We start from the raw sequence: 13,426 nt of genomic DNA, 5'->3' as shown, positions 1-13,426 counted from the left end.
ATCAGAGATTTGCTAATTTTTCTATTGCTTGAATAGTGGAATAAACTCCAGGAACCTACTATTACCACATTAAGAACATTTTAAAAATTTGATCATTATTCACTGTTTCCTAGCTGAATATTCTTATATCTTGTTTTTTTAAAAATTTTCTTTACTTATTTATCTTTGGCTGAGTTGGGTTTTCGTTGCTGTGTGCGGGCTTTCTCTAGTTGTGGCGAGCGGGGGCTACTCCTCTTCGTTGCGGTACATGGGCTTCTCTTTGTGGTGGCTTCTCTTGTTGAGGAGCACGGGCTCTAGGTACGTGGGTTTCAGTAGTTGTGGCAGATGGGCTCAGTAGTTGTGGCTCGCGGGCTCTAGAGCACAGGCTCAGTAGTTGTGGCGCACAGCCTTAGCTGCTCTGCGGCATGTGGGATCTTCCTGGACCAGGGCTCGAACCCGTGTCCCTTGCATTGGCAGGTGGATTCTTAACCACTGCGCCACCAGGGAAGCCCTATATCTTGTTTTATAGTCATTTATAGGCACCAGTTAACTCCCATAATTTTGTGATAGGAGAGCATAGGACATGTTTTTTCAAAGAAAAGAAAACTGAGGCAGAAAAGAATAAGTATAAAAACCCACTGGGAATTGATAACTTCTTGCATCCCAGACTGCAAAGCAAATGCTTGGGTCATGAAACCATTTTATAACTACTCAAAATTAGATGTAATATTTACAAGGTTAGACAACCAAAGTTTATTTTGATTTTCATTTAGACATAACACATTTCCTTATTAATATAAACTCCTGACATTTGAGGTCATTTCTGCGAAGTTTAACATCACTGCTGGGGCCCCGGGTTTGATCCCTGGTTGGGGAACTGAGGTCCCACAAGCCTCGCAGTGTGGCAAAAAATAAATAAAAAAATAAATAAAAAGTTTAATATGAAAACACTTCTACCAATCCCTTTTCATACTTTGTTAGATATATTTTAACAACAGATTTCTTGCTTGAATAAATAACGTACCTGGCCTGTTCTGCCTCATTAAGAAAATATTCAAAGACATTATTCATTATAATAACATCAGCATTTTGCAGAAGTGAACCTTGTGTACAGATGTCTGCATGAAGCACCTAAAAAAGAATGAGTTCATGTAAGAGAACAAAGACACCATATCATATAATCACGTAAGAAATAGCTATTGATTCAATGATGTTGTGAGGCAATATGGGAGATTCACACTTCTTAAAATGGGAGAACAGTATATTTAATACTACTACCTATGGAAAATACTTAATACCTAATAAAAACCATAAACTTGTGAAAATTTTATTTGTTTTAGATGGAATCATTTATATAGTTATAATTACACTCTTTTCACTTCCAGTTCAGAGCTTTTTCCATTATATCACTAGCTATTCTGGCTCCATCATCAACTGGATTTGTACCTTTGGGTAGTCAGTGTCTTCATAAATAAAATGGAGTAATATATGTCCTGATTCACAGAATCAAATGGGACCATATAAAATTTAAAAAGTAATTTATAAATTGTAAAATGTTAATACAAATATGTTAACTGGCCTTGTCCGACTCTTCATCTAAAATTCACTTGAATATATTATCTATCCAAGAAAGCAAACAAAACAATTTATTGAAAAAACTATATACCTCAAAAAATTAACTTCGACTATAATCAACAAGTCTTGTCGACCACAGGCAAGATAATAGGAGGAAACATTTATTTGCTCAAGAGCAAAGCAAATAACTTTTATTTTAAAAAGAAGAGAAAAAGTTTTTTATATCATATGATTTCTTTCCAAAAAAGAACTTAGCCTTACAAATAAATAATATCCAGAATGTTTAAATCTCGATTTCTAATTAAATCAATATTCCTGTTAGTTATGTGATTCTTATTATGTAAGAGCAGTGTGTTTTTGTTCATTAAATATGGGATAGTGAGAAAAATCCATGAACTTATTATTGGACAATGAATTCTCTTTGATCACTTGCCTCTCAATTTCCAAGATGAGAGAGACAAAGAGAAAAAAAAAGGAAGGATGGAAGGAGGAAGAGAATGAAAAGTTTTCCTTCTATAAGAAAGGGGAAAGCTAGATCCTTAATCTTACTAAGATATGTCTTTCAATATTTGATTGCATTGAATACCAGAGATCCTTAGATACACAATACTTCTGTGCATTGCCATTAGAAGTGTAGGATCGCTAGTGAAATGACAAGGATTACTGCATCAACCAAAAAACTTCCTTTCCCCTTTTTTGTTATTTTTCCCCTTACATATAAGAAACAGAAAATTTCTGTCATAGCCCAACCCAGGACATCATTCTCCCATGAACTGCTATTCTGTGGCACCCACAATTCCTATTGAAAGCTTATAAAAAGATAAAAACTGGGAGCATTACTTAACCTTTTTGTTTACTTTCAACATTCAGAGTTTAATTAAATACACTTCTGACCAACATCAAGAGATTCAAAATTACTGCTACCAAAACTATAGTTGATATGAAGAAAATTAAGAAAAAATTCTACTTTCTAATAAAATTTGTGAGGAAGAGAAAAATGTGAGTGGAACATATTGATAATAATTCATCTTTATTATCAGTGTTTTAAAATATTAAGTTAACTCAATCTGTTTCCACACAACAGCAATCAAGAATAGATTCAAAAAGAGTTTCCAACTCCAATGTGGAAGAAATTTGGCTAAACTATGCTATACGGTGGATAACAGAATAAACATTTAAAAGGGTACCTTTATTCTGTCAGTGAACTGGTACTTTTTTATGACCATTTCCTGCAACTGGCAAAAGTCTCCATTCAATTCTACTCCATATAGTTGTGATGCTGAACTGTAAAGATAACCCTAAAATATGAAGATACATTATGATGCAAAAGAATTAACTTCTAGTTGTGGGTTTATTTCTACTTGAAATTTTAAAAGTCAAACTTTTTTTTTTTTTAAACTCTTTATTGAATTTGTTACAATATTGCTTCTGTTTTATGTTTTGGTTTTTGGCCACAAGGCCTGTGGGATCTTAGCTCCCCAACCAGGGATCTAACCCGCACCCCCTGCACTGGAAGGCGAAGTCTTAACCACTGGACCACCAGGGAAGCCCCTAAAAATCAAACTTTTAAAAATAGAATTCAATAAAGTAAAAATAAAGACAAAAAGGAAAGATAAATAACATTTTATAATTTATGTAAAACAACTTTTAAGAACTTAGACTCTTACTCATCGAGACCTTGATTGTAGTTTATTAATTTCCGTTATTTAAAAGTAATCATATTTTTAAAGATTGATTTACTTTTCCTGATAAAACTGTGCACTCAACAAAGTTGGAAATGAGGAAAGTGATCACATATAGATTCTTTGTTTAATACCCTACTTCTGTAATTTCTTGGGAAGTTACATCAGGGGAAAACAAGAAAGGCATTAACCTGTGGGAAATATAATGGAAACTCATGCACAGTCTGACACAAGAGGAGGGTGGCTGGAGGTGTGTCCTGTTTGACTTTGAGAAGTCAGCCTGGTGTCTGGCAATCCACCAAAGATACTGGCCATTAGTTAACAAGGATCATCAAGAACTGACTATATATTATTATGTATCTATTTTTGGTTGTAATCACAAAAAATAACCTGGAAGGAGAGGTCAAATCATATTCTGAAGACCATTATACATCAACTAACACTTACGTGTAAACTAAATTTATATTTATAGCTCATCATGGATTTTTAGAATATGATCAATGGAGCATATGTAAGTATTCAAAAAATTTTTGTTGACTGAATCAGTGACGTACTATAGAGGAAAATGACAATATGTTTAAATTCATTAATGCTGCCAAATACCTGCATAGCCACAGTTATTTCAGCTATATACTTTTCTAACAAATAAAAAAATTAACAAGAATGGACAAAATATGGTAAACAAGCATAATCTCTAATGTTCTCCAAACAAAGCCATCTGATAAACTGTACTTTCTATTATGGCTATTTTTCCTAATTGTAGAATAAAAGTCAACACTGAAAAATAAATGAAGCATGAAAGAGTTAACTGTTTCTGTTTAGAGCAGGCAGTGATGCTGGGAACTGATAGGGCCTGTTTCTGGCATGAACATCTACTGCTGTTGGCCACATGTTTTAACACATCTGCTAATGACAACCAGAAACCACATTTCAGTTTTTTGATAAAACCATTTAAGAATATTAAAAATGCTCATGATTTGAATTTTTAAAAAAAAGCCACATTGAAGACACAAAAGTCTACATTCAAACTTTGGATCATAGAAAACTAGAGCACGATGTGTCCTGGATATCATTTAGTTTGCTCACTTACAGGTCAGGAACTTGAGGCACAGAGGTGTTCAGGGACTTGCTCATAGCCATAAGCAATTTCCCAGGTCAAGTAAATTTGTCAGTTTTATAAGAGCTCTTATCAAAACTCAGTATACTATACTATTTTAGCACAGTACAGAAAATGGAGTTAGAAGGGCAGTAAGTGAGTGACAGAATAGCAAAGTGTTATGAGGGTCACCTGTTGCTGTTTTGCTGATATTCCTTCACTTGTGTCACAGAGTCAAACTAGTAAAGGAAATCAGAGAGCTGGCCTTTGAAAGTCCAAATTCGATACACTATTTTAACCATATTATTCTGTTACTCTAATAAATAAAGCCAAGCTGTCACCTTGGATGGTGGCAGGCAAAACTGATGCTAGTAGGAGAAGAAAGTATTTCCAAATGTTGAGTATGTCCACAAGCTGGACTTTACCCCGTAAAGGACGATGCCAAGCCTGGAGCCAACGTCAACCAAGACCTTTCCCGACAGATCAGGGAGTACATGATGATAAATGAACTTCAATTCCATGAGAGAGAAGGAATGAGAAATAAACCCTGGAGAATTAGAACAGAGTAAACATTAAATTCTGCTTGGGGATTAACAATTCCATTCTGTATTTCTAATTCTTTCACCTGTAAAGTGTATTTCATGCTTTTCTTAATCAATGAAAGCCATTCAGAGGTTATTTAGAAAAAATTAATGTGATAATTTTGTATTCATTCACTCTGAGCTGTATTAGACAAGAACAAATATGAAGTCTCTGACATTTAAAAGGCCTCTAGAGGGAATTCCCTGGCGGTCCAGTGGTTCCACTGCACGGGGCACGGGTTCCATCCCTGGTCAGGGAACTAAGATCCTACAAGCCGCGCAGCATGGCCAAAATCATCATCATTCATTATCATCATCATCATCAAAGGCCTCTAGAAAACCGCTACTCAGCTGCCTGTCCCTACCCCCATGCTCCTCATTTCCTTCCTGCTGCTGCTTAGGGTGTCCTGGGTTTTCCCCTTCCTCTTCTCCCTCTGACCTGCTGTTCCCAGCAACTGCTTCCTAACTCCCATACCATCCGGCTTTCTCACCCTATCCCAGAGCCAACCACAGGGCTTCCACCTCTTGCTGCATAGACTGTAAACTACCCAATGAATGACCATCTCTGGAGTGGAACAATGTGGCAGCCCTGACCAACCTAAAGTGTGTTCTGGAGTACAGGAGAGGGGTGGTATGTAAGGAGGTTAAGACACTCCTAAACTGTTATTTCCCTTAGTTTAATTGCTACAATTTCTAGTCTCCTAGCCCACCTTCTCACTCCATTATTTCTGTAATGAAATACCTGGGAGAGCCTGAGTCTGTTTTTTCTGATATGGAGGTAACCCAAAGACTTTCTCTACTGTATGCTACATGATATAATGGTCAGGAAGGGGAGAAACTTTGATCATAACTAATGACTGGTGGCAAAGAAAACGGAAGCAGGCAGGCTAATCCCTTGGAAGAAAATAAAGGATGACTAGGCCTCAGAAGTAACACTGGAGGTGATGGGGTGGAGGGGGGTTGACCACCATAGTCCTTATCTCCTCTCATCCTCACGATCCTCTTTGCCACGTTAGTGCTCCTGCCCTGGGCTACAGAGTCATCGTTAGTGTCTTGTAGCTGGACAAGCCCCTTTCATATAGGGAATAAGAGGCCCACACAGTGATAGCTTTTTCAGAGTCATTATAGCTATCTGGGCTGGTCTGGGTGTCCAGACACTATTTACAATCTGGTTTTTATGTGAAAATACATCCTAACCTCCAAATTTTTCTGTGTCAAACATAGCTCTTCTGTAAATTTCTGTACATCAGATCTGATATGGTGTTATTTACAATTCACTTTTTAGTTTTCCCTCTATTGTTCTTTTTCTTTTGGCTGCACTGGGTCTTTGTTGCTGTGCGTGGGCTTTTCTCTAGTCGAGCAGGGGCTACTCTTTGTTGTGGTGCACAGGCTTCTCACTGTGGTGGCTTCTCTTGTTGCGGAGCACGGGCTCTAGGCGCACGGGCTTCAGTAGTTGTGGCACACAGGCTTAGCTGCTCCGCGGCATGTGGGATCTTTCCGGACCAAGGATCGAACCCGTGTTCCCTGCATCGGCAGGCGGATTCTTAACCACTGCGCTACCAGGGAAGTCCCTTCCTCTACTGTTCTTGTCTAAGTCCTTTTCTATTCTGTGAACTACTTCAAATGGAAATAAGTACTATCTAAAAATAGAATCTTAAATCAGTAAACCAGGGTAGTTTAATCCCCAACTACAATACAGGTACAATATATTTGTATTAGCAACATACTACAAATTTGGTAGTAGTTAATTTTTGAGAATAATATTATCTAAGATCAGTAATACAAGCACAATATTACTTACCCACTCTAAGCAACACCTCTAAATCTAAGTGAGCAGGGAGATTGAAATAGCATGTTTAAATTAACAGCCTAGCCAATAATATCCAGTTTGAACAAAAAATATATTAACAGAAGAGTTAACATCTTAGCAGCATGGAGTCAGTCTAGTTTCCCATTTGAAACACAGGTGCTGCATCTGAGGGACAGAGATGCAGGAGACTGTCACTAGAATTGTTCTGGGTTATAGACCGAAGATGCTCCAGGATGTCAAATCATGGCCTGAATAGACTGTCAAGATTATCTATATCCGTCCTCTGAATCCATGCCCATCCAACAATATTTGATTACTATCTGACTTCTCAAGTAGATGTTTCTATGGGGAGAACGTTTTCAGCCCCCTTGGCAGTTATATTTCTCATTGTAAATAAATCAGCACTATGGTTAAATGTGAATCTCTTTTGAGTATATAAAGTATGAGTCAGTTTCCCTGTATTCATTCACTCTGACTAGTTGCTGGACCTGAAAAGTCACCTCCAATTAAACATGCTCAGTGAAAAGCAGAAATATCCCCCTGGGAGAGACATGAAGTGGCCTAGCCTCCCTGGACGATGTTTCTATTTAGTTTCCCTGACTGCAATAATTGGTAATGGCTAGGCTGCAGGTTGTCCTTTTGCTTTCAAAAAACAGTGAATGCTTGGGCAAGAATCTGCATATTCGGGACTTCCCTGGTGGCGCAGTGGTTAAGAATCCGCCTGCCAATGCAGGGGACATGGGTTCGAGTCCTGGTCCAGGAAGATCCCACATGCTACAGAGCAAATAAGCCCGGGAGCCACAACTACTGAGCCCGCGTGCCACAACTACTGAAGCCCACATGCCTAGAGCCCGTGCTCCGCAACAAGAGAAGCCACCACAATGAGAAGCCCGCACACCGCAATGTAGAGTAGCTCCCACTCGACGCAACTAGAGAAAGCCCACGTGCAGCAACGAAGACCCAACGCAGCCAAAGATAAATAAATAAATAATTAATTAATTAAAGATATTTAAAAAAAATCTGCATACTCATGACATGTAAGAAAAAGTACACACGAAGTCATCAGGTTTGCAGGCTTGAGTGCCCACCTAAAGGTGCCGTCTGGTGTGAGCCGCACACCATACAGTAGTATCTGCTCAGTTTTCCTTCCTCACATAATGAATCAATAAAGTCTTCATCATAAAGGAATGCATCAACGTGAACTGTGGGTTCTGGCTGCTGCTGTATCTGGTGGAGAGAAGAAAAACATCAAAAGAAACAAAGTACAAAGAAGTCTCTTTTTATTGCTAAATAAGGCAAAACATCAGTGGTTCATATGCTAAAATTCTGAGAGCAACGACAAGGCCCAGGAAGACAAGTTTTGATTATGGAAGTCAGCAACTCTGCTCTGCTTTTGCTTTATTTTTCAGACACTAGCAACTTGTTATTTGATATGCCATGATGCAAAACATGGCTATGAGAAATAGATTAAAATTTTAGTTGAAAGGAGTATTTTGAGACCATCTTGTCCATCCTAAGTAGTATATTTTACAAATAAAGAAACTGATACCCAGAGAGATTTCTCCCAAGAAATGACACTAGTTAGTTAAGAACGGGAAGAACTGAAACTAATATCAGGTCTTCTGAGTCCCAGTTAGTTAAGAACGGGAAGAACTGAAACTAATATCAGGTCTTCTGAGTCCCACATGTCAGTGACTTACCCATCAAAATACTTAGCAAGTAATCTTTGCCCAGAAGCAAAGTTTTCAAATAATAACAATGTTAGTAAAACTCCATGCTTACAAATAATAGCACTTTATTAATACTGGTGGTACATGATATAATAGCAAGCAGCTACAGAGAAAAATGTCTGATTCCTTCTACTTTAACACTAAATAAAGAATCAACCTATCTGCTTGGAAATCTACAAAATTATATCTACATCTATACACACACACGCATATATAAGTATATAAAATGTATGAACACATACAAGGGCCAGAAGGAAACAAAGGAAGAGAAAAACTGTTGGGACGGGGGATTGTGGGTCCACCATTAACATGCAATGAATACTTTTTTCTCTCTTTATATATTGTGTTATATCATGAGACTGCTAAGATTGTTTTATTAATAACATCCAAACTGTATTACAAATATTGCTCTGTTTTTATACTACCCACTATTTTCCTCCTGTAAATGACTGGATGTTTACTAAGATTTACTGAGTGCTCACAGTGTGCACAGAACTACTAAAAATGTACAGGATTTAGTACCTCTGCTCAGGAATTTACATGCTGAAAAACCACAAACGCTGCTACTTTCAGATTAGTGGGGGAAGAAGAGATTATTAATTCTTAGTTTTGCTTTAGGAAACAGTATTCATAGCATATGTATCCCATAAGAGTTGGGCTTTGAAGGTACTTGAATGAGGGGGCTGTCTGGAGAAGAAAAGTGAGAATTCTAGGAATAAAGGAATAGAAGAAGCAAAAATTGTGTAATGCTAAAGTAGGAGAAGGAAACAAAGGGGTGAACTTCACCCTTGATAAAAGCCACGGAAATGGAACAGGGAAGAGAAAACCAGGACAATGATGTAGGCAGGGACAGATTAATGTCGTGCCTTGATTTTGGGGGTGGGGGTGGGGTTGAGTGCTTGGCAAACAGGACACCCTCAAAAAATATCTGTTGAATGGATGGTACTAGGGAGCCAGAAGGTTACAGACTCAAAAGAACTGGGGACATGATTGAAGCACCAAACGAAGAAGCAGAATTCAGGACTGATTAGACTGGAAAGGCTAATGGGGTTAGGGGAGAATAGGAGAATCCTCAAGTAGCACCAAGAGTAAATTAATTTAACATATTTACTTTTTGGAGGGCTAGATGTTCTGAAGAAAGCATGGTTTCTAGAGGTAAGCAATTCCGAAGGTCTTCTGCTATGTTTTTCAAGATAATGTCATTATTGTCTTGAATGAATTCATCAAAATCTCCTGCAAAAAAAAAAAAAACAAAAAAAAAACAACCAGATACAGCTTTTATGGTTGTACTCATACCTAGACTAAGTGATTACAATGGATGGATATTTTCCATCAGATAGCATCAATTTATAACAATAAATAAACCTTCTAACCAATGAAATATTTAAATTTTAACAAATGTGCCATTGAAAACATTGAGTTTTTCCTTTTTCCAAACTGCTTGAAAATATAACACTTGACTATTTCAGCCTGTTATAGAACAACAAAGGCATTTAAAAAATATGTATTATTTTTCTACTTTATTTTTACTTAAGAAAAGTACTGCCATTAGTTTTTAGGGTCTTAAACTTACCAGTAAGTAGTCAAATATTCCTTTTGTGACCATATAGATCTTACAAGTTTAGGAGGCACCACACAGGGATTACTAAGAAGATAACTTTAATCTGAGCATCTCTGCCTCCAGTAAAATGTACTCAAGACTTCGGATAACAAGCACTAACAGATGGCACCAACTATAGAATAAACTTTATCAGAATCATGTTGCTCCACTGCATTTGAACAGCAGATAAAATGATCATTAAAACAGCACATTTCTGATGGCTGTGGCCTACCTTTGGATAATCTGGCAAAAAGGGAAGTGTGTGTGCATGCCGATGTATATAGCAATAAAGATGGAGAAGGTAAGAGACTGACGGTGAATCTAGGTGAGGGTATAAAAGTGGTGTTCATTGTTCTGTTTTTTCAACTTATCTGTGTGTTTATAAATTTTTTTAAATTGGCTCTACAAAAGTATGATTTCTAAGCAGCTCATATAATTTTAACTAGAATGTGACTTATCTGGAAGTAAAATACTCTAGTAAAATTAGCTATAGCCTGAATGCCAAATATAGACTGGAAAGGACTACTAATGAAAACATTTTACTTTTTTCTTAAAAGACTTATATTGATTCTTCCTAGAGTAAAAGGACCTCGAAGGGGTTGTGTTTTTCTTACTGTTTTAAAACAGCTATAGAAGGAAAACAAGGAGATTCTGAAGAAAATATCATCCATCTCCACATCTTGCCCCCCAAATCTTTGGTTGTTTTAAAATAAGTTCATGATTTCCTTCTTAAACATAATAATTCTTGTGTTGGGTCAGAATGCAATTTTCATGTCACAAATAACAAAATTTGGATAATATTTTCTAGTTTGCAAAGTTCTTTCACATAGAAACTAGGTCATTTAAGTATTATAACATCCATGTAAGGAAGACAAAGCAAGATTATATTCTCTGATTTACAGAGGAGGTAACTGAGTCTTTTAAGGTTAAATGAACTGTGAAAAGTTACAAAGCAGGCCAACAGCAGCACAAGAAACAAATCTAGGTTTTTTGCTTCTAAATAAAGCTACTCTTCTTTTTCACTTTTTCCATTCTGTTTCCCTACGTACAGAGGTTCTTTCTCTGTATAACTTCCTTTTGAGCAATAGTAGTTAATATGAAGATACTGATATATTATTTGGCTCCCTGAACTAATGTAGAAAGGCCTTTTAGCTCTTTTTTCTTTCCTCACCTATCTAGTATAATGATCTAAATTGTTGCTTCAAATTATTTCTAGAAGAATGCAAAATATAAATTATAGAGAAATGAAAATACTATGAAGATTTGTTCCAAATTGTTTTAGGTGGAACTTAAATAGCACCTGTGATGCATTTTTTAAAAAACTGGCCTTTTTAAAATGGTATTCTTAAAATCTAATTAAATTTTCCCAAGGTGTTAATTAATACCTAACATCTGCTTAGCTTCTCTCTGTAGACGGAAAACTGTCTAGAAGCCTCTATGACTTGCATTTAATTCTAATAATATCACTCACACCATTGATTCTTAGCAAGTTCTCTCAATTTGTAAATGGTATAACTGAAGAAGCCAAAAAAAATCACATTATACCAAACTAAGATATTTCATAGCCCAACTTCTTTGGATTTAATTCTGTAACATAAACAACCATGTTAGGAAAACATAGTTTTCATAAGGGCCGGCCTTATAAGAGTCTTACAGTGGAAAGGGAACTTAATTACGAACTATTACCAAATGGCAGAATCCATCCATGCATCTCTGACATATGACTGTTTTTCAGTCTTCGCCTGAACACATTCGGGAACAGCATTTCTTCCACGTGCTGAGCCAGAATCTGCCTTTCCATAACAGCTCATTTTTCTAATTTCAGCTCGAGAGGAATCATCATCTTTAATGCTATACGGTATTTATTGAATGAGCACTTTTAAGGCATGCTAAACTTTGTGCAGTGCTTTTCAAACACTGTCATTTAATCCTAAGAATCCTATATGTGGTACTATTATCACTTCTATTTTATAACAAAAGAAGAATGTGAGGTCAGAATTTAAGTTACTTGTCTCAGGTCATACTGGCCAGAAAGTGGTAGAGTTGGAATTTGAATGTAGGTCTAACTCTGAACTCTTAGTTACTATACCATACAGTCTCTCTAAGGGAGCTCAGAAGGCGGCTGGCTAGTAAGAGCTCCCCTATCACTACCTTAGCCTTCTCTTCTCCCTAGCTCTGACCACGGTTCCTCATATATTGTGGGAACCATATCCACTGCCATCTGGTTGCCATCTTCTGGACTTGTTCAACAGCCCCTTTAAATGTGGCCCTGGAACTGAACTCGATTTGGCAATTTAGTTCTCTAATCCATGACTACCTTAGCTTATTTTCCTCTTCTATCACTTTGTAGTGTCTAGGGCTCTGATTGCTACTGCTACTGGGTTATTAATAGACTTGGAAGGGGTGGTGGTGGTGAACCATCTTAAACAGTCATATGTGAAGATCGAGGGAGCTGGAGAAATGAAAGATGGGAAGGGCTGCAAATTCTGAACCATCACAATAGATTTCCCCATGTCTCCCTAGTTAAATATCTTTATTTGGGAGTCAATCCCCCAATTAATGTAAGCATCGCCAGGCAAGATGAGAGATATTATGAAATTGTGTGTTAAATTACTCAGTCATTTTAAAAAGGCAGTATTAAGTGAAGACTCATTCCCAAGGATACCAGGTGAAAATGAGAACTGACACCTCTTATCCTGGACAACAAACTCTGATTCAACTACATTCAAGGGTAAAAAGAGATTCCTTCAGTTACAGCAGGGATTCTTCACCATGGTCCTAGTTAACAGGATCCACATATGGGCTTTATGCAGTCCATAAAAGGCCTAAAGTTGCATGCTTGGTTGTATACATAAATATGTATACTTTTCCAGGAAGAAAATTCTCAAAAGATATTTCATAATAATAGTTAATATTTGTTGAGCACTGTACGTAAGGCACTGTGGAAATTTTTAGCTCAAGAAGGCTAAAATTAGTTTCATTATCTGTAGTGGTTGGCAAATAACTTCTGAAAAGAAGGGCAAGACATTTTTGCCCTAATAATGGCTATAAAACAGGTGGAAAAGGCATGATATGATAGGATATTACTGAAGTGTGTAAAACTGGAATTCATTTAACATTCTATCATCATAAGTATTTGTTATTAAAATCAAATTCCTTAAAACATTATTTTAAAAGGCTGTGTAATGTTCCACCATATGTATATTACTTAACCATTCAGTCCTACTACTATACATTTAGATACAATTGTAACTGTGAAAAATTGCACTGCAATTTACACTGCAACTAACATTTTGGCATACATCATCTCTCTGTATTTATTTCCTTACTATAAATTCTTAGAAGTAGAAGTACTTAAACATTTTAAAGGCTT

General features: G+C 36.8%; 1 protein-coding gene across 5 annotated transcripts in view; it reads right to left on the bottom strand.

The window, feature by feature from the left end:
* The window catches only part of LOC309625075 (uncharacterized protein), a 48,790-nt gene that overhangs the window by 28,549 nt on the left and 6,815 nt on the right, over nucleotides 1-13,426 (bottom strand). For 4 of the 5 annotated variants that reach the window (XM_082384194.1, XM_082384193.1, XM_082384191.1 and 1 more), the window contains exons 2-6: nucleotides 9,565-9,686; nucleotides 7,812-7,950; nucleotides 4,758-4,879; nucleotides 2,742-2,852; nucleotides 1,004-1,110 (exon numbers count right to left, since the gene is read on the bottom strand). In XM_082384194.1, coding sequence (XP_082240320.1) covers nucleotides 1,004-1,110; nucleotides 2,742-2,852; nucleotides 4,758-4,879; nucleotides 7,812-7,950; nucleotides 9,565-9,686 — 601 coding nt within the window. The remainder of the gene's footprint in view (nucleotides 1-1,003; nucleotides 1,111-2,741; nucleotides 2,853-4,757; nucleotides 4,880-7,811; nucleotides 7,951-9,564; nucleotides 9,687-13,426) is intronic. The other variant, XM_082384192.1, reaches the window with a different exon arrangement.

The sequence above is a fragment of the Balaenoptera borealis genome (assembly GCF_965194805.1).
Source record: "Balaenoptera borealis genome assembly, chromosome: 3".
In the NCBI taxonomy this organism is placed as follows: domain Eukaryota; kingdom Metazoa; phylum Chordata; class Mammalia; order Artiodactyla; family Balaenopteridae; genus Balaenoptera; species Balaenoptera borealis.
This window is presented reverse-complemented; position numbering and strand designations above follow the sequence as displayed.